Source organism: Alligator mississippiensis, chromosome 4 (assembly GCF_030867095.1).
Source record: "Alligator mississippiensis isolate rAllMis1 chromosome 4, rAllMis1, whole genome shotgun sequence".
Taxonomy (NCBI): Eukaryota; Metazoa; Chordata; order Crocodylia; family Alligatoridae; genus Alligator; species Alligator mississippiensis.
The window spans coordinates 217,578,335-217,600,668 of NC_081827.1; the positions used below are offsets into that span (position 1 = coordinate 217,578,335).

At 41.5% G+C, this 22,334-nt stretch overlaps 1 protein-coding gene across 5 annotated transcripts in view; it reads left to right on the forward strand.

Moving 5' to 3' along the window:
* Window positions 1-22,334, forward strand: part of COBLL1 (cordon-bleu WH2 repeat protein like 1) — a 155,108-nt gene that overhangs the window by 83,165 nt on the left and 49,609 nt on the right. For 4 of the 5 annotated variants that reach the window (XM_019480442.2, XM_019480445.2, XM_019480440.2 and 1 more), the window contains exons 2-4: window positions 13,789-13,968; window positions 20,666-20,867; window positions 21,880-22,108. In XM_019480442.2, coding sequence (XP_019335987.2) covers window positions 13,789-13,968; window positions 20,666-20,867; window positions 21,880-22,108 — 611 coding nt within the window. Of the gene's footprint in view, window positions 1-10,718; window positions 10,801-13,788; window positions 13,969-20,665; window positions 20,868-21,879; window positions 22,109-22,334 lie in introns of those variants that run through there. The other variant, XM_019480444.2, reaches the window with a different exon arrangement.

The window sequence follows — 22,334 nt, forward strand, 5'->3', positions numbered from 1 at the left end:
TTTTAGCACCTTCATGCCCCAGCTGGTCATGATGCCACCACCCATAACCCAGGACTGGGCCTCTTGACAGCTGGGGCTGCTCCACCCCAGCTCAAAGTGCCATGGCCCTGGGAGTACATGTAAATCCTGTGCCCAAGAGCAGTTGATTTCATCATATTAAAGTACATGTAGATGCACCCAGATACAACCATGTGTATTTCTAAGCCTAGCTGATTGCCAACATTGTCCTGCTGTGGTGAATAACAGATATTTTGGATAAAAGATTTTTCCTGCCATACTTAATAGCATGCTAGGATGTGAGTATTATAATTCTAGTTAAAGGGCTGGAGGGCTAATGGCCTTACTTGTTGTCTAATGCATATTACTTTCAGAAATGTTTTTGTACTACAGAAGTTAAATATTCAATGCAATCTGACATCATATAGTTAGTGCTTAGATAAATCTAATGTGGTGTCTAAGCCAGTACTGGAAGTTTCATCATTCTGTGTTTTGATCTAATAAAACACGTCAAATATCAGATAATAATCAGGAATCAACTTTTTAAATTAACAGGAACTGCAGTGTATCTGTTTAGGAGTAGCCTTCAGCTGAGTGTTTAAATATTTGTACCAAAGAAAGTTGATTTCTTGAATCTTTTAATTATTAATCTGATGTGATCAGGGGCAAAGTAGTTTCATAATGTCTGTGTACTGCTATGCCAGGAAAACCTATCTGTTCCAAATTTCTCAAATATAAATATTCCTTGTGGAAATAACATTAAGGGGCTCCTATACCTGTTCAGGGAGCCGGCTCCGTGTTGGAAATCCAGAATGTTGGAGCAGACTCGATTTTAATCAAGTCTGTTGGAGCACGGAAATAAATGTGCTCCAGCAGACTGTCACATATTGGCGTTCCTGCACTGAAAAAGGGTGGCAAGGCGCTTTGAGCTAAAGCTTGTTCAATGAGCTTTAGTTCAAAGTGCCCTGCCGCCATTTTTCAGCGTGGGGGGATGCTGGTACACGTGATCCTCAGGCAATTTTAATTAAGTGCTGAATAATTAAAGCACCCCCCGCACCTCCCTGAGCATGTGTAAAAAAAAAAAAAAAAAAAAAAAAAAAAAAAAAAAATGCACCATGTGATTTATTATGTAAAAGGCTACTGTTATGTTTTGATACCTTGAGTGCTATGCAGTTTTGTTTTATTTAAATCTTATTTAGATTTAAAGAAAGTAGTCATTTACATTCTACACTTACATTTCAATTTTTAAAATTACAAAATATGAACCATAAGTAAAATACTGGTCTGGTAGGTTAACCATTAGTGTAAGTAGATGATGGATACTCTGGCAACTTATTCTCCTGCCTTTTAAGAACTAATTTTAAGCTTTATCTTTGAGCATAGTTTCTAAAATGCTTAACTGGTCACAGTTAACTGGCCTGCTAACTTCCAGATTTGTCTAAAAATAACATTACTTAACTACTTGTTCAGTGTGCATATTACTTTCTGAATATAAGCACTGGAACTTCAGAGCTGAATGTTTGGATATTCTATTTGCTGTCTGTCTATATGGCTCTGTTTTTAACAACTTGTTTGTGCTGACTTATTTGTCTTTATAACTACCAATTTATTACTTAGTTATCCAACTTTGTTTTCTTATTATGCAAGTAAATGTTTGGTCTGAAAGATGTGCTGTGGTCATATTGCCTGTATAGAGACTATTTTGTAAAGAGGATGTTGTCTGGCTAACTGGGAAAGTTTGTTCTCTGCTTTCATCTCTGGTTAGTATAAATACTTAAGGCAAAGTTGCTCCTTGAACTGGGAATTGATGCTAGGCCTGTTGTTTGATCACCTGTGTTCCAGGATTAATGCAATAATGCTGTGTGAATCAGCGTTACTGATCGCAGGTCAGATTCTTAGCTAAGGAGCAGGGCCTTGAAAATCTGCTACTGTGATGACGAAGGGGAACATCAGTGTAACCAAGAAATTATTAGTAAGTTTTCTACATTACTTTTTTTATGAGAGCGCCGCAGTGGAAGGAATCCCATCAGTCTTAGTAATTAGGAGGCTGCACTGCAAGCAACCTGCTCCTTGCTCTGAGGTGGGTTCCTTAGGTGCTGCTCAGTAAGCTAGCTAGAGAGAAGTTACCTAAAATAAACATGGGAGTCCTCTGAACTTTTTGCCTTTTTCCTTTTGATTAAGTTCCAAAACTCACATTGTTAAATCTTGTAAACTTGTTCTTCCCTTACCTTTTCTTAAAATGCTGCATAGCTTTTTCTTGGTTACTATATGATACCAAATATCATACCAATAATTAATACCAGTTGGTAGTTTTGTAGCTGCTTGTGAAGATGGAACAAAACTCTCTATGGAAAACATGAGGCAACATGTTCCACTTAGACTACTTTCTGTGAAAGAATCCTCAGCCAGTCTTGGTTTGCACAGTGGTTATATACCACGTTATAACCACTAGCTTATTTTAAGAACATGTTTACAATTTATAAAGTTTCTTCTGATTTCAAAGGATCCAAATCATGGTTCACTATCAAGGTACAGTCCTTGATAGATAGATTAGATAGATTTTATAAAAATAAATAAATAATATCTACAGTCAATCTTCCTCCTTCTTTATTTGCCAGGGAAAATTGCAGTTATTTGAGGAAGCACTAGGGATAACTAAGATATGAGTTATTTTAAGTCCAAGTCTTTTTGATTTAATTTAAAAATCATATTGCCAGTCCTTTTTTTTCCCTCTAAGTTGCTAAAAGTTACTTTACCATATTTGTACTGTTTGTACTTGCATGCATTCTCTGAAAGTTTCTCCACCTTTTAAAGTAATTGGAAGTAAACATATTTGTAACTTTTATTTGTATTTAAATTTCTCTCATTTTTGGTACTTGCTTTGAAAATATTTGCCACATTGCCTAGCTCCTGTCAAGTATGCAGAGCTGTTGTTGCGAGTAAGAAAGGCCTTGAGATATTACACTGAACAGCTTCTTGAAGCAGGAATGAAATCTCAGTTGCATCAGAAGATTCACTGGTTTGTTGAATCATGTCTTATTTAAGTGCAGCACATTCTGGATTTATTGAAACAAGCAAGTGCTCACCTATTTGCTTTTTTGCCTGGAAAATGATGCTGGTTTTAATGCAACAGAATGCAGACCTCACACTCCCAAAACTGGGGAAGGAGGTTGGCACTTCTGGTTTAATACTCCAGACAAGGGATTTTGACTTCTTCCCTGCCCCCCACCTTTTATTTTTTAATGGTGCTCTTGGGGGCCTGGGGGGAAGGGGAGAATAGTGGGGAACATCACTTGATTTGCAAACTAGCTGGGAGAGAAGGGAGCTTGAGTAAGGCACTGGTTTCCTGTCCACCATGGAAGCAGCTGTTTTTTATCCTGTTTATTTTAAAAAATAGCAGATGGAGCCCACTGTTGCCTTCAGATCAGCAGCTCCCATACATAGAATCTGTGACTGGGCTTTTCCAGTCTGCTGTGGACACTGTTGATTGCTGTACCTGTCTTTTTCAAGACTAGGAAGGAAGCTTTTCCCCTTAGGCCAGAATGTTTAGGATTTGTTTCTTCTACATTTTGCTCTGGTGTCTAATACCTGGTTGAGTGGGTAAAGTGATTCAGGTTGTTGCAACATATAAAGTGGCAGGTGTTCAGCACAACTACTTTGTTGCAGAGGGGTTCTGATTCCCTGATACAATGGAGTTGGAAGTAGTCTTTGGGAAAGGCATCTCTTGATGGGGCTAGGGGCAGTGCAGTGAGGCTGCTCTGGCATGCTGTAATTACTCAGGTGAGTCTGTTGCAATTACCAAGCTCCAGCAGACTCCAGCATCATGTGTCTGGCATCCCCACTGCCATTTTTCGACAAACTTTAGTTAAAGTGCCCCCGCTGCTATTTTTCAGTGTGGGGATGCTGATACATGTGACACTTCAGGCTTTTGGAGCTGCTCTAATTAAAGCGAATCCCCTCACCCCAGAGCATGTGTATAAACACCCTTAGTATGACATACAATATGTTTGGGGTTTTTTTGTTTTTAAATCTCTATTCATAGATTTCATAGACACTAGGGCTGGAAGAGCCCTCATAAGATCATCAGGTCCAGCCCCCTGCCCAAGGGACAGGAAGTCAGCTAGGATCAAAAGATCCCAGCAAAATAAGGATTCAAATGTTTCTTGAAAGTGTCCAGAGTAGGTGCTCTGGGGGGGAGTCTGTTCCAGGCCTTGGGGGCTTGGACAGTGAGAAGTTTATTCCTTATGTCCAGTCAAAGATGGTCTTGCAGGAGTTTGTGACCATTGGCTCTTGGCATCCTCTGGGGTGCTCTGGTGAACAGGTGTTCCCCCAGATCCTGATGTACACCCCATATGTGCCACCATGTCACCCTGGAGCCTGTGGTTCTTCAGGCTGAAGAGTCCTATAGCTCACAGCTAAGGCCTATTCTGATCCCTCTGATCATGCATGGGGCTCTCCTCTGGACTCTTTCAAGCTTCTTCATCTCCTTCTTCCTAAATTATGGAGCCCAGAACTGGATTAGTACTCCAGCTGCGGCCTCACCAAGGCAGAGTACAGCAGGAGGATGACATCCTGGGTCTTGCTTGAGATGCATCGGTAGATGCAAGCCAGAGTTTTATTCACATTGCCAGCTTCGGTATCTCATTGACTCGTATTCATCTTGTGGTCAATCATGACCCCCAAGTCTCTTTTGGTCATGGTGCTAGTGAGTGTAGCATTGCTGAACCTATAAGTGTGATGTGGGTTGTTATTTCCAAGGTAGAACGCCTTGCATTTCTCTGTATTGAATGCCATCAGATTTTCATCTGCCCACCTTGCAAGCCTATCAAGGTTAGCCTGGATCACCAGCCTATCCTCAAGTGTGGACACTCTCCCTTAAAGTTTGGTGTCATCAGCAAACTTGGCCAGTCTGCTTTTGACACCAGAGTCCAGATAGCTTATGAAGACATTAAAGAGTACAGGTCCGAGAACGGAGCCTTGGGGGACGCCACTAGTCACTGAGTGCCACATTGATTCGGTTCCATCAACTACCACCCTCTGGGTCTGACCTTGGAACCAGTTCCCCAGCCATTGGACTATGGAGTAGCCAAGGCCACAGTTGCCCAATTTTTCAATAAGGACATCATAGGACATCAGGTCAAAGGCTTTTTAAGTCCAGATGTATGACATTTTTGTCTTCCTTTTTGTCCAGGTGATATGTCATGTGGTCATAGAAGGAAATGAGATTGGTCAAGCAAGACCTACCCACAACAAAGCCATGCTGGCTGTCCCTCAGAATGTTGCCTTCTGTTAGCCTGTCAAGAATGTTGGGGGTTTTTTAGTAATTTTTTTTTTTTTTTCCAAAATCTTCCCAGGGATTGAGGTTAAACTGATTAGCCTATAGTTTCCTGGGTCGTCTTTCCTCCCTTTTTTGAAAATGGGAACCACATTGGCCCTCTTCCAAACTTCAGGTACTTTGCCTGGGTGCCCCAAGTTCTCGAATATCCTCGCCAGGGTCTGGGCTATGATGTCTGCCAGTTCCTTTAGCACTCTTGGGTGCAACCTATGTGAACCAGCTGACTTGTATGAAGTCCAGCCTCTCAAGATGCTCCCTCACAAGATCCACACCAGTGGTGGGCATATATTCATCCTTACCCTGGTCAATCCCACATAATGCTAGTCAGGGTGGTCCCTTTTGGACTGGTGGGAAAAAATGATGCAAAGTAATCATTAAGCAGATTGTTTTTGTTTTTTTTTTCCTGGCTGTCAGTAGTCAGCTGCCCCAGCTGGCTTAGCAGGGGTCTAATGTTGCCTTTGTTTTTCTCTAGACTCTCCACACATTGGAAGAAGGACTTTTTATTGCTCTTGATGCATGTAGCCTGATGGAGTTCAGTTGCAGCCTTGGCTTTTCTAGTTCACTCCCTGCAGGTGTGGAGCAACGTAGTAATACTCCTCCTTTAATGGTGTTTCCTGTCTTCCATCCTTTATACACCTCTCTTTTTAGACATAAGAGATCCATGAGTTCCCTGTTGAGCCAGGGGGGTTGCGGAGCCATTTTACCACCTTTGCTATGGGTTGGGATGGACTCCCCTTGTGCTTCTAGGATCACTTCCTTAAGGAGCAACCACTCACCCTGAACTCTAGTCCCTGTGAAATCATGGCCTCTCAGGCCTCAAGAGCAAGCCTCCTGAGCTTATGAAAGTCAGCTTTCCTGAAGTCGAGGACTACTGCATTGCTGGCTGACTTGCCAGCTTTGTGATGATTGGTGAAAGCGATCAACTTGTGGTCACTATCACCCAGCTTCCCTTTGATTCTTAAGTCTCTGATTAGATGAGGGATGAGGCTTAGCCCAACAGCAGGATGCAAAGCCCAGCATATGCTCTAACTCCCCCCCCCCCCCCCCCCGAAACATGGGGCAGCGCGGGTGGCTGCAGCAGCTGTGAGGGAGGGAGTGGGGCAGGGGCAGGCCCTACACAGCCAGGGCTAGGGGCAGGATGGAGCCGTAACCAGTAGGGTGACCATCATAGAGGACAGTCTGGTTGTCCTCTATTGATAAGAAAACCCAATGCCATTATGTGCTTTATTTTTTTTTCCTCTTGAAGAGAAAAATAGAGGACATAAAGGCATTGGGGTTTCTAATCAATAGTGGACAGAGTAGCAGAAACTAGGGTGGCCATCATAGAGGGCATTCCAGTTGAGCAACTTGTCTGGGGACCACAGGTAGGGGGGGAGGTCATGCAGCATGGGGGGCATATGCATGAAGGGATGGCCAGAGCCAGGGGACTGCTGGGTTCTTCCTGGCAGAGGTGTTGGGTTGGGCTGTGCTTGGGTCGGGTGGTGGCAGTGCAGGGAGTGGGACTACAGGAGGGGCTGCAGCCACCTGAAAATTTGCCATAGCCCAGCCCCCCCACCAGGAAGAGCCTGGTACAGCTTTCCCCTCACCCTGCCCCTTCCCCACCCAAGGGCATGGGGGCTGTGTGCCCAGAATCTGCACATGAAGCAGGGCAGGCTGCAGTTGCAGGCTGGGCCACACTGAGCTTGGGGCAGGTGGCAGCTGTGCTAGGAAGGGTGGGTTGGAGGTCTGAGGGGGCTACAGTGAATTTTTGAGTGGCTGCAGCCCTGCCCTGCTCTGCTCCCAGCACTGCTGCCACCTGGCCTGAGCACAGCCCAGGCCAACACCTGCACTGGGAAGAGCCTGGCACCAGCCCAGCTGCCCTGCCCTACTTTTCAGATCTGGGGTCACCCCCCCCCGCCCTCCTGGGCTGCTTGCCCCCGCTTCCCACATCCCCTGGACGAGCTGCTCATGGCTCCATCCCACGTCCCATCCTGGTTGTGCAGGGCCTACCCCAGCCCCACTCCCTCCCTCACAGCTGCTGCAGCTGCCCTCCCCCAGGCCTCTACTTGTCCCACTGCCCAGCCCCTGCCTGTGCCCCACCCCCTCCCCTCACCTCTGGGGCCTCGACCTGCCCTGTCCCCACAGATCTACCTGCTGGGGGGCATGCCTCCAGATAATTTTTTCTCCTTCTGCCTTGATCTGCCCCCCCCCCCTTTCCCTCCCCACAGACTGACCTGCTAGGTGGGTGGGGAAGGGGAGGGTGGTGCATAGTAGATCTTGAGTTGCTTTAATTTGAAAAGTGATCTACTTAAAAAGGTTGGAGACCACTGTCTTTGACCTTCCATTATCCCAGAGTTCTGTGCTCTGCTTTCTTTCCCCACCCAAAAAAAGAAGCGGAGGGAAAAAGAGTAGCTATTTCCCTGATGCCTACACAGCAGTGAGATGTCAGTGAGGCTTGCAGGCTGCCAGCCACCCAGAGGAACTAAGGACAGGACTGCAGTGGTAAGTGGGGAAAACAGCTGGGTCACCCCTGCTGCCAGGGAGGCAGAATGCAGGCAGTCCTTGTTGCTGCCTAGTGGTAAAAAAGACAGGGCTGTTGCAGTGCTGGCAAGGCCTGCTTGGGCATGAAAACCAGTACTCTTATCTCCTGGGCAGTTTGAGAGCCAAGAACTCTAAAGGGTTCCAAGGCATTCCTGATCTGGATCAGCTGTTGCTGTGGCAAGACCAACAGATCAGGAAAGCGTGTCAGTGAGCCAGAAGGTCCACCAGAAGATTTGCTTTGGCCAGAGTGAACAAAGAAGCAGCTACTGGCTGCTGTCTGGCTGGAGAGCATGATTTTTGGCAACTTTGTTGTTCTCCAGACCAGGGGCTTTGAAGATGTGGCCATCTGCACTACTCTGTGTAGTGCTGCAAAGTGTGTAGTACTACAGAAGTTATGTCCCCCAGGGCCCTAGAATGCCTAACTTTCTCCCAAACTTCAGATTAACTCAGCTAACCAGCTCTGTGCTCTAGCATTAGATGCGTGGAACTTCTTTGACCCAGATATACAGGGTTGCAAGCTCAAGCAACATGTTTTTGACACTCGTGGCCTTCTGCTCAGTGACGGTGGCTTTGTGGGCTGGGAGTATGGATAGTAATGGGGTATTTGTCAGTATCGCAACTGTTATGTACTTTTAGCTGTGAAAATGAAGAGAATGAGCCACCAAAAAAAGTGCAAATATAAGAAGTGAAAGCATGGCCTGGGGAAAAAATTGAGAGAGAACGTGAAACCAGAGAAAAGGTCACAACGAATTAATGACAGGCATTTGGCCCAAAAGATGATAGTCTGGGGGTGTTTTGTTGTCAATCTGTTACTGAAATGTGGCTTCTGTAACACTTCTGAACAGCTCTGTTAGTAACCTGGCATGAAGATGCAGTGATTGGCAATAAGGAAAATAGCTCTAACTTTAAAACTGGTCTCCTAATTATGTCTGAGGAATTCAACTACTAATATCCACCAGTTTGGTTTTTTTTTATTTGCCTTTTGCAAGTTAAATAAGTGGTAATTATAAAGAGGATGGTGATCAATGGTTTCCCATATTTACTGGGGCTTGGACAAGAGAAAGTTACTTATGTTAGCTTTGCTGCAAATTACATTTTTTCTTCTAGGATGATATGGGTGGTTGTGTAATCTTCCTCAGTGCAGGAGAGCAGACTTGGATCAGGGATTAGCCTGTCCTGCAGAGAGGTTGGATCCAGCCCAAGAACAGGTGACCTGGCCTGAGATGGCACAGAGGATTGGACAGCACCAGAACTGTGCTGGGCTGTCCCTCCCCTCTAGAGCACCCTCCTCAGCAGCCCTCTCTACTGCAGTTCTTGTGCCTGGCTTGCTGTTTCTGCGCATTGGCTTGGATACCTACAGCGAGGGAGAGCATAAGCAGCTTGAGCTCTGGGGGCAGTGTGGGTTGGCAAAATTTTGAAACCCCTTGGACTAAATGACTTCTAGAGGTACCCTTTCAGCCCTATATTTTTCTGTGTGTGTGCATATGGCTTCATTTTTGTTGCTTTTATGACTTATAGTATGTCTTCTCAGTTCTAGACTGCTCCTTAGCCTAAAGTGCAACTATAGGAAGAAAGCTGCACTTTTATAAAGTGAACCAATGAACATTTCAGGTTAACTGGTGTTGCTAATGACATCTGGAAGCTTTTGAGAGAGATCTCAAGCAGAAAAAGACCATTACACTAGCTTGCTTGGTGAGAAAAACATTTTAACCCAGGGACACTCGTTAAACAGATTTTGTTCTTTCTTTCTAGTTCTCAAAGATTAAGTGAGATCAAATAAAGTTCCAGTCCCTGTAGTGCAGTGATTAGGAGTGTGTGAAGTGGACCATATTCAATTTAGATTCAGCCTGAATTGGGGACAGTGATTTGATTAGTTGATTCAGATCACTGTCCCTGACTCTATTCGGCTGAATCTGAAGAGTCGATGCTGATTCAGAGAATCAGCGATTTGGCCATAGACACAGCTCTAAATTTTTTTTTTTTTTTTCTACATACCTCGAGGTACCACTGCAGCTCTTGAATGCTGCAATGCTGGGGCGGATGGAGCATCTCACAGGAGTGTGGGGAGGGGCCCACATGCTCAGCAGCGAACCTGGAAGTGGGACACTTACAGGTCTGCCAGGGAGTGTGTGGGGGGCCCGCCCCCATGCCCCCGGCTCAGCAATCGGTTGCTGGGGGACCCGGGTGACACCCCCCCCCCCCCCCCCCCCCCCCCCGCCGACCAAGGAGGCACCAGTACCGATGGGTAAAAAGTGAGAGAAGTGGGTGTATTTTTTCTGCATTGTTAGAATTGGACACTTATTGTATGGTGGGATTTATCTTGGTGGCACGTCATTTTTATATTTGTCACTAGTTTCTTCTTTTGACCTACATAAACAAAAATTCTACTTTATAATTCACATGCTTAATTCTTTTGTTTGTTTTGCTTTTCACCATTCATGCAGTACAAAAATAACCATGACATGTTGCCTTTTACTAAATTCAGCTAGAGTAATACAGTTAGCTCCACACATTTTGAATTTTGTAAAAAAAAAAAAAAAAAAAAAAAGGGGGGGGGCAAACCCAGCTACCCCTGTATATAAATAAATTCTTAAATACATGAACAAAGAGAGGTTATACATTTTTACCATAGACCTTCATCTTGTTTTAATTTAGCTATCTGTATTACTACCTTATTTTATTGAGAATGTGAACAGTTAATTCCCTAAGCTTTAGAGTTCTGACGCTCAAAACTTTTTTAAGTACTTTCAGAAACAGATTAGTCATGTGAAGTTTTTTTAGAATGTTGTGGTTACATAGTGTTGTTTTGCAACACTACTGTGGACCTTGCTGTTTGTTCTTAAGTGTAAGTAGCTTTGTACTCTTCTTTTTTTTTTTTCCTCCACTGCAGGGCAGGTATATGTAACTCTGTATGCTAAAGGTTTTTTCCAACTTCGTGCCTGATCATTGTAAGTAATTCATCACTGACTTTTTGTTTTTTGACTTGCATTTAGAAGTAAATTGATTTAAATTGGGGCATGCAGATGCCTAAAATACTTTATATTAGTGTTGGTATATCTGTATCAGCAGCTGTTTGTGGTTTTCAGTAGCAAATAGAATTCCATTCTAGCTTTAAAGGAGTGTTTGTAGTAGATGAAGCAAAAAAACAACAACACAGGTTTTATATGGTATCCCTTTTTAAACTCTTTTTCTTGTTCTTTTCTAAACTTATTATTTTCTGTTGATTTAGAAATGTCATATTTCTATCCTGTTCAGTTCAGCATTCAAGTTTATGCAGTCTTTTTGGTAAAATGTCAGATTTCCTGAGCAACTTCTTTCCTTTGGCATAGAAATATTTTTCTACTTATAGAAAGTCTGCTGGATGTGTGTTGGAATTGTTTCAGTGCCTTTAAAGTATTATCCAAGAAGACTGATATCTGATTAGATCATTAAATGCTAGGCTAGCAGGTAGCTAGCCTGTGGTGACTTGGTTTTGTTTGTTGGGGGGGGGTTCTTTTCTAAAACTAACTTTTTTTTTTTTATTTGCCAGAGAAGTGCAAGTTTTATACAAATCAGTTATTCATAGTTTACATCTTAAGTCAAATTCATACCAATCTTGGTTTACTACTGAATTTGGCAAAGACATTTTGGTTGGGGTTGTAATTTCTTTTTTCATAGTACATCAAATATAGGATATTTTGTTTATTTGTTCATTTATTTTAAAGCCTCTTACAGAAGATATACTTAAGATTGGGGGGAGGGGAGAGAAATATTCATACATGTTACTCACATTGATATAACATGAAGTAGACACATTGGAAGGAGTCCAGCAAAGATTAGCACAATTTATTAGAGATCTAGAAACTGTGATGTGCAAGTTAAATTGAAAAAACTGGGATTATTTAACCTGTGGAAAAGAAGGGTAGAGGGGATTTGATAAATCTTTACATTTTAAGGTTGTTAGAAAGCAGGGGCATCAACTTCATTTGGGGTCCCAGGCCAGATCTGGACCATGGGGCTCCTCACAGGCTGGATTCAAACCTGGGTCATGAAGGGTGCCACAGTGGTCATCATGGTGGGGCTGGGGGCAGCATCAGGTTCAGTGAACTAATCTTACCATGGATGGCCACACTCCATGGGGCCGAAGGGCTGAACTTCCAGTGCCCTCTAGTAGCCCGGTGGGCCAGATAGAGAGGTTCTGTGACCTGAATCCGGCCTGTGTGTTTGTATGTTTGGCACCACTGGGCGCTTCCAGATGAGTGTGCCTGTGAGTTTCCCTGGGGACAAATAGCAGCAGCACATAGTTGTCCCCAGGGCATGTCTGTTCATACATGCCCTGGCATGTGGTGAGTTGCCCCAGGTGGGGTAGAGGAGGCTGGGGCCAGCACCTGAGCTGGTCCCTGCAGCCTTACCTGGGACCCTTCCAGGTCTCCAGCAATGATGATCTGACAGCAGAGAGCTTGGCTGGCTGGCAGCTGGAATATGGCTTCTGCTGGCCAGGCTCCACTTTCAGGCAGCGCATGTTGCCACCACGTGTGCCACCCTGCTTTTTTCTAGTGCGGGTATTTTTGACACCAGGATCTCTGAGTTTTAACCCCCCCACCCTACCCCACCCCTCAATGCTGCAAATTAGCAGTGCAGGGAATGCCCACATTTGTGGCACTGCAGGCATGTCTGAGGCACTGTATACTGCACATGCGAGTTTGTCTGGACTCATCCCCTGCGTTAAAAAGAACGGTGGTAAAAAGAATGGTAGACTCCTCTGGGCCCAGGGTCAGAACAAGGAGTAATGATCTTGAATTGCACTTAGGGAAATTTAGGAAGAACTTTCAAACTGAGGGTGGTTAAATATGGGAACATACTCTTGGAAAGGGCATGGGAAAACATCCATCATTGGAAGCTTTAAGAGCAAGGTAAATAACTTGAAGGGGTGGTGGTTTAAATAGGGATGATCCTCTTTTGAGTGTGGGTGGAGAGGGGTAGACTACATGAGTTCTTGCTATGCAGTTTAACTCTCTTCTTTTCTATGATTCTCTTTCTCCCTATTTTTTTACACTATAGTGAATGTACTACAGCCATATTAATTGGCTGTAGTACATTCACTATAGTGTAAAAAAATACAGAAAAAGAAGCAAGACATGCCAGGGGTATGACAGCATGATATTGTTAGTTACAAATCTTGCATGAAACTGTTGTTTCACCGTGCCGTGGTTCTGTCCTGTGCCCCACCCCGGTTGGGCAGTGCCTGCCCCAGCCCCACTCCCTCCCTCACCATGGGAGGCCTTGATCTTTACCCCCATGCCCCTTCCCTCTACCTTCCCCATTCACCACAACAGACTTACTAGCTGCACGCAGCTCTCCAGGCTGCCGGACTGTGCTTATCGCCGCCTACATGCTGCATTGCAGCTGCACGCATGCGTCGGCCATTTATCGGCCAAATTATTGGCTACGTCAGGCCAATTTTCAATACAGACAACTTGCTTTATATCGGTGCCAGTCTGATATTGGACCAATGTATCGGTGCACTTCTATAAGTGAGTGGAAAAAATGAATCTGTTTAGGGACTTTTGCCATATTCATCTCTTAAACATGTATTGAAATGTGGAAGGCTTGTGAATTTTCATAGTTATGGCATGAAGTCACAATGTAGAACTATATTTTGTTTCTGCTTGCTTGGAAACTTAACATAGGTTACCAAGTCAGACATTTCTCATATGTTACCACCATCAATCACAGGTTTAAAATACTTGTGTGATAAACAGGCATTTTTCATCGAGATGAGAAGTGAGAGGATGCCAGTCAGTTTTACTCCAATATTCTTGGTGGGCAGTACCATGTGTCGAACTTAATTAATGGTTCACTGAATATTTTAACAGTGATGTAAAAATATTCACATAGCAAAATTATACTATGAGTACAATTTTACTATTTTTTTTTTTTATTTTTTTTTATTTCAGAAGAAAAGCTAAAGCTCCGCTTCCTCCACCTGAACCAAAAAACTTGGAAATTCCTTCATTGGATGAGGCAGAACTAACTAATTTCACCATGGAACAGAAAGAGAATATAATTGATAAAGACATTGAATTATCTGTGGTTCTTCCAGGGGATGTGATTAAATCTACTACTGTTAATGGCAGGTATGTTGCATGGAAAATAATTTTGGGGATGGAAAAAGTTTAGTTTCTATGGGTTATAGCTGCATTTTTTAAAAATAATTCATATGGCACTTCAAGCCTTACTTTAAACAGCGACCAATGTAGATCTTATGATGCTCTTATGAAGGTTACTTTTGGGGGCCAGAAATCCAAGGTAGTTTTACACATCTTACTGCTATTTTAGAGAGCAATAGGGGCAACCTTTTTGCCAGACATGCCACAAGGTACAAATCTTTTCAACACGACTCGCATACTACTACCACTACTACTGCAGTATGCAGTCTAATCCTAGAAACTTTCTGCCCTGCCTATCCATCCTTATTTAGGACAAAAAGACTTTGATGCTTTTGAAATCTAACTTTTAAGAGAAACAGTTATTAACCAAGCTTTGCAATAACAAGCCAAATGGAAAATAGAATGTGCTGCATAATCAAGTGTTTGTGTGTGTGTTCTCTGAACGTGGTCTGACTCAGATAGCTGTGGAAATTGTCGGCTCTTGTTAAATCTAGAAACCTTGGCATTCTAAAACAAACCATAAACTTTCTCTGTCATCTCAATTCCTTCTCATAGGTCTTGCAGGAAATATGCCTGTTGCATGTTTTGTAGTAGCTTTTAAAGTTTGGTTAGTTTGTTTGTTTTGTTTCTTTTAGAAAGCTTCTTGCTTTCTATGTGCCAAGCATATGTATTAGTTTGAAACTGTGTGGTCCCTTTGTTTCTGCCATTGGAAGTCAGCTGTTTGTTATGCAGTAGTAAAAAGAAACAAGCAAAACTTATATCCACTTTGTTACTTAATGAGAGATTAATCTGAGTATGGCATGATCTCCTCTAGGCAGTCTCTCCCTTCCATGTAACAGGTAACTAAACAATAAATACGTCATTTTTTTCCCTAGTCTGAGATGAGTTCTGTGCTTATTCTAAGCCCTTTGCTTATTTTGTCTCTAATTAAAAAAAAAAAAAAAAAAAGGCAATGTTTTTAATTTAGTACACATTCACTGTAATCTGCTTCTCGAGACCTGAATACCAAGAGTCTTTAATCCTGACCTATAGCCAACAGGTATTTAATGTAGAAAATTCAGCTCGGCTAAATAGTTCATTAGTAAAAGACAAAAATGGCATGCTATGACCTCTTATCACAGCTGTTTCCTCATGTCAGAAATCTGCCCCAGAAGTAACTGCTTTAAGGATATGTATTTATATCCTACCTGTTGTTAACCAAAGGACTATATTAAAAGGTTCTGTTCCTTAAAGATAAACCAATGTAATTGTTATAAGCACTGTACCCCAAACATAACAAACAGTTTTACTTACACTAACTGTTACATGATGGAAAGCCCAAGTTTTCAATATTGGTAGAGCCATCTTTGCAGTCTGTTCTCTGACTTAGGATCTTACAATTGCCTTGGGTTAGTAGAACAAACCTTTATGTAAATTACTCAAAATGAAGTTCATTAAACATCTATATTAAGTATTTTAAAGCAAGACCATCTGAATGTTTCAAATGAAGTGTTTTATAACACTTTTATGACATGTGGCTACATGCTATTTCTTCAGCTTTCCTGGTCAAACTCTGTTATTCAAAACAAATTATTCAGTGTCTGGTCTAGTCTGGTCTAGTGATACTTAAAACCAGACAGGATCACAATCCACCTGACCGGAATGATGCTCCAACTGTATAATTTCTGTTGGCTGATGAATTTCTCCTTAGCCCTGAATGGGGAAGAAGAAAAGATGAGAGTACACAAACTAGCTCTTTCAATACATGCACTAAACTGTTCCAATGAGGGAATGTTAAAAGGACTTGATTTTTCCAAAATACTTTTTCTTTAATTACACCTTTTTAAGCTTAACCTGGAGACCAGAGTGATTGCAGCTCCTTGAATAGAACAAAATGTTTACCTGTTTCTCTGGACACTACCGGCTGATGGAAAGGCCTTTAAATGTGTAAATACACAGTCATAGACAATATTCAGATAGGGAAAACTTACAGGGCTTAACACAAAAGAGGACCTACAAAGAGCGACCTAGCATAGGTGAGGATGGCAGGGCCTTATTCATGCCATATGCAACATTTTGACTATGTGGGGATTCAGGTTACAAACTGCTGCTCTGTAAAATATATTTGAAGATTTTTGTGTTTTGTTTTTTCCAAAACAATGGTAATCAGTTTAGCAAATCAGCTACCTTTTTCTTATATGTGACTGTTTCAATAATAAAGAGAGTCGGAAGATGGAAAAAATATTTCTTTTCTGTGAAAGCTTTGCTTCATTAAAATGCCTCTTTTAAACAGTGCTACAGTGTCATGTACAGCTCCTGCTTTGTGTGTGGGGGTTTGTTTTGTTTTTAAACAAAAATGTACATATGGACTCTGCTTTCTGACCTGCTAAGTTTCATCTGTAACTTGGCATGTTGACACAATGTGCCTTGTCTCTGTTATGACACTGGCCATTCTTTAACTACCAGAGATGTATGTATTAAAAGAGCAAGAGGCCACAGTTAAGCAATTCTATCTTTATTTTGTTATGAAATTATGGTTGAAAAGGTGTTGGGGAGGTAGCAGTTGAAAATAAAGTTTACTTCTGGAAAAGCAACAGTTACAAGACACCAAACAGCAATTCAGCCGTGCGGGGTGGGGGTGGAGCAGAGAAATTATGGTGGGGCAGTCGTAGTGGATTATTTGGCTTTTTCAAATCGTTTTTTAAAGATTAAGGTTTTGACTCCCCTTTTGCCTCCACTTTTTACTCATTGCTGTTCCCCAGCGTAGTGAAAGTTACCCAGATAGTGTTAGAGGAAGATGCTTTTCTCCCTAGGCCACTTGTGCTGGCAATAACCACTGCAATGGAGGTATGAAAGCTTTCTTTTGTTTTCCCTTCTATGTCCATTGCCTTTTGAAACAAGAGCTTTTACTCTAAGTGCTCTTTCCCTTATTTTGAGCAGATAAAAGATTTTTTTTTCCTCTAATAGAGCAAAAAGAAAGAGTTAAAGCTTTCTTTAGAATTCATTCTTTAGAAATTGGAGGTATGCTTCTACTGTCTTCTGTCCAGGTGCCACAGACCAGAATAAACTCAGGGAAGAAACAGTGCCTTTCTATAAAGTTTTATGCGTTTAAGTGACCTTGAAGTTTTATGAATTTTAAAATCCATAATGCAACATTCATTTACAAAACAAACAAAAACAATCCTCCCATTGTTCTCTCCCTATCCTTGTTGTCCCTTGTCCCCTCCCTCCCTCCATGCCCTCGGACCCAAGATACAGTCAGGCATGCCTTTGAGAGCACAGTCCTGGGGTATTCTTACCGATGCAGTTGTGTCCTTCAACCCCAAGCTCCTCTCTGCCATCTACTTCTTGACCACTTACAGTCTGAGATTTATACTGCACAGATCACTTCCTTGAGCAATGATGCTTCAGCTTTACCTGTCTCACCTAGGTCTTGCCAGCTGGAAGAATTGCATCTTTTTCCAATTGTGTGCTCAAAAACAGTAGATTTCTCCTCCTCCCCCCCCCCGGCAATCCTCTTCCTTGGAGGAGGCCTGTCTGTGGTCAAATTCTCTGAAATCACTAACAATAGTAAATTATAAAAGATAACAAAAACTTATACTAACAAGAGCAGGCATAAGAAATCAGTAACCATATGTTGAGATACAGACAAAGATGTAAGAATAAACAAATAAAATGAAATATCAGAACAATCTGATCTTATCCTATATCTCAAACCTAAGAATGTAGCTTTTACTAAGCTCAACAGGTTAAAAGAAGTTCCTACCTCTAATCTTCCTGTCAGCCTGCTTCAGAGAGCCCATTAGCTAAGGGCCTAGAGTTATTAGCTATGCTTGAGAAACAACTAATGACAAACTATTGCCTATAATTTCTTATCTCCAAAGGGTGTATTTGTTTACCAGACCTGAAGTCTTCCCTGCTTCAGTTATGATCAGAAAAATATCCTGCATCCTTTCAGATATAAAGATTTAATGCCCTAAAGATACTGTATCATCTCTTATTTAATTTCCCCACTGTGAAAAATGTCCTTCCCTGAATAGCTTGTTCTTGGGTGTTTAGTTTTGTGTCTCTTCTTTAAAAGATGCAAATTTACAATTGCCTGAAAGGGCCTGGCTCATGTGCCTCAAGCCACATCCACAAGGGCCTGTCTTATTGGCTATTTAAACCACTGGCCAAGCCAGAAGCTAATTCTCTCCTAGTCATACTTGAAAGTATGAAGGAATGCTTAATTAATCATTGCACAGGCAAACTGTCTTGGCCAAACTATGAAATACAAATTTCCATTCATATCTATGAATTGCAGTATTTTATATAATAATAATAATAGGCCTAAGCACAGCTTAGTCTCTACATATATGTAACACCACACATTATATCAATCAAACTAAAAAAAACCCATGCATGACATTCCTTGAACACTTCAAAATATCATAAGTTTGTGACATACTTCCTGCCCTGCACTCCCAACAAAACCCTCTTACTACTGCTATCACTTGGTATTGGCTAAACAAAGACATGTCTTTCTTTGCATCATATCTGTGAGGATGAACTTAACTGACCTTGTACATTAAAAATCCTATTCACAGTTGTCTCCAGGATACACAATTCTAGACAGTGCCAGAAAGTCTGTTCAGTTAAATGACTACTTTAGGAATGTGTGAAAATTCCAACTTTAGTTAAGTAACCCACATTTGATATACTGCTGAAGCCATTAATAAGTGAACCTCTTCACTACTGGTTGGGTGCGTCTACACAAGATAATTACTGAGGAGTTGCCCAGTTAGCTCCACAATAAATGTCTCAGCATCTACACGTGCAGCCGTATTTGGCTGCAGGAAACTAATAAACACTGCAGCAGTTGAGTACTTGTAAATACAAGTACTATCCTGCTGTAGAGTTTTTTTCATGCACAGGAACACGCATGTAGATGCTGACCCAGCTGAGAGTACTTCAGTACAGAGGCTGCCTGCTGACTAGCTGCACACTAGAGCACCCTCGTGCTGCCACCAGCCCCTCCACACAACGTCAAGCCAGCTTGAAACAGCCCCAGGCTGGTAGGCTAACCCTCCCCACCTAGGCTCCTTATCCACCAGGGTCCTGGCTCAGTATGCTGTCGTTCTGGGTGAACATTCAAATGGTGTGCTCAGGAGACATAAACACTGGCGCAATATGTGCCACAGTTTATTGATTCACATTAATTGCACATGTAGATACATTCATTATGTAGTAATCTAGTGCCGAGTAGATGGACCACAGCCTTCCCATTTCTTGCACAAATATAATATTAATCAAAAAAAGTAAAGAGTGCTGCAGTTTCAGAAATGAATGCTAAATTTAGGGCAAGTCCAAATTAAAGGTTTCCCTTGCAATGTGAATTAGCTCTTCATCTTTATGCATTTATAATGTTATTTCATAGGCCACATATGGACATTTCATTATCTCCTGGGAGAGATGCTGCTCTCCCAGGAAAACCTGCGAGTGTACAGATATTTAGCATTTTTCTCTCAGAGCAAAAATGGCCACTCCAGGAGAAAAAAATGAAACAAGAAGCAACTCAGCTTAAATTGTTCCTAGGAGAGCTGCTATGCCCAGTCTCATACCTCACATCAGATATCCAGAGCAGTAAGTGGCCACCTATATGGCTTATACTTTATCCAACTTTACACAGGAGTTCTCCAGCAGAGTCAATGATAGAATACAGTTTTTTCCAGAATGGTATTCAGTTGCCTAAAGTGTAAGATCATTCTTTTTTTCTTCCTGCTCTTCACTTTCTCATTCACTACTTGAATATTAACTTCTGCAACAAATGAAAAAATATATACATTTACTAGACTATCTTGATTCATCCATAGAGCATCATCTACCTTGTACACTGAATGATATGACTTCTGGGGAAAATGTGTGTGTAAAATGTGTGTGTGTGTGTGTTCACAGTCTCCCTGTGAATGATTTATTGTATTCCTGAATTAAATATGCAAGGCAGCCCTAAGGCACTCCCTAATTTCTCTGTGTTTGGACTCTGTAGCGTTAAAGTTCATTTAATATTCTTGTTTGTTTACTTTCTTTACGTACAGTATGCAAAAGCTCATCTGATATATCTTTGCTCTCTGTGAATGATATTTCTTAGACTCCATTTGGAAATATTTTGAGAGAGAGAGAGAGAACACATTTTAATTCTGAACTGGAAAATTTTAAAACAAGCTGAATCCTTGGGCAGGCAGAGAATTAATACTTGTGTTTCCTACCAAAATAGTTTTATGTATATACAGGTCATTTAAGGTTAAGTAGTTTGAAATAATAGCTTCAGTATGTGCCAGGCCAGGCCAGCTTTGGGAATGTATGAATTGGTACAGTGTATGAATCGCTACAAAGACGTTTGCAAAATTGTTCTGCATTAGACTGTGTTTTTTATGACCCTCAAAATAGCATGTGTACCTGTGCATTTTTTTTCCCTGTACTCTTATCCTCTGTGTACAAATTGGATATCTTACTTCTCTCAATGATCATGCTTTTGGCACTCTTCCCTCTCTCTCTCCCTGCCCCCCAACTTCTTCACAGTATTTACAAAACTAAAGAATAGAATCAAAAGACATACCTTTTGCCAATGTTCAGAAAAATATTCTTTGGTTTGCATAATAATAATCCTATAGGAAAATAACGTTATATATGTTTTCCTTTCTTACAGGAAACCCATGATGGACTTGCTGATTTTTCTGTGTGCACAGTATCATTTAAATCCATCAAGCTATACTATAGATCTGATGTCAGCAGAGAACAGCCAGATAAAATTCAAGCCTAATACACCAGTTGGAATGCTTGAAGTAGAAAAGGTGATTTTAAAGCCAAAGCTTTTGGATAAGAAGAAACCTGCTCCTATGATTCCAGAGGTGAGAACTAAAATGTGAACTACATGAATGTTTAATTTACAAGCAGAAGACAAAATCCTTCATAAAGGTTTGCCTGCTGATGCCAGAATGTAGTGTTGCATGGGAATCATAACTTCAGTCCATAGCTCCAGGATGATTTTCGGATTTTTAATGATTTGGGGAAGTTGACATTTTGAGTCTAATATTTTTCTTGGCTGTGCATAGCACTGGCCCACTTTACATATTACAGGTGTGCCACAGTTACAATATATGCCATATATATTTAACATATTACTACATGTTAAGGGTGCTGCATGAGCACCCAGTCTAAGGCTCCATAAAATGGGAAGCCAGCCATAAAAGTGTTCTAAATAAAATGTACACCTGTATTTCTATGGCTGGTTTGTGTGGTTCCTTAAATTGAACACATGGAGGGGTCAGGTCTGGGGCTGACCAGTTGGCCAAATTGTCTTCCCTGGCCCCAGACTTGTGGGACCCAGCTTTCAACTTTGATCATGATCTTGGGTGCCCCGCCTTGCACTAGCAAGTAGAAAGGACATGATTGTGATCTGATTTTCCCCAAACCCACATCAGCTTTCTGTGTAAACAAAGGTATTCCTTATTTTCTGGGAAACAAGATTTTATAAACCTCAGGAAAAAATCTAATTAAAGTTGTTACATATTTCTGAAATGGATAACAATGGATAAAAAAAAAATTGGAAAGAATGTCCTTCTCCTTCCATTTCCCTTCCCCTATCTTCTTCATTCTGTCTTCAGAATACAAATCAACACAGAGTCAGAATTGATGCTCTGGATTGGTGTTCTTCTTGAACGTAAATAAATCTGCTCAAACCTCTTTTATATAGAGCTCCCTTTAATGATGCAGAATTTCATTTAATGTAGCTAAAGCTATAAGAAAACAATTTTTTACGGGGAAGCTTCTGTGGTTGCTGAAAAAGTCTGTGAAAGGATTTTGGGCTGTTTATATTGGTGTCCTTAAACACAGCTTATTGGAGTTTTTTTCTTTCTTCAGCAAACGGTGAGAGTAGTTGTAAATTATAAGAAAACACAGAAGACTGTAATAAGAGTTAGTCCGCATGCACCTCTTCAAGAACTCACACTGATTATCTGTAGCAAATGTGAGTTTGATCCTTTACACACTGTATTGCTGAAAAACAACCAGTCACAAGAGCCCCTTGACATGACAAAATCTCTTAATGACCTTGGACTAAGGGAACTATATGCAATGGATGTCAGTAGAGGTAAGACATCTTTTTTATTTTGCTTTTCAATAAATTGTATACCTAGAACATTTTGCTTCTGAAAAACCTAAATATTTAAAATTTGTGTGGTCTAAACAGAATAAATCTCCTTATAGTTAGTGTGGGCAGATGTAGTTAATTCTGTAATGGAACTGAAATCATGGCTGCCAATAACTAGTTTTCCAAAACTTTTGGTTTAGGGCATGACTTATATACAAGCTGTGTT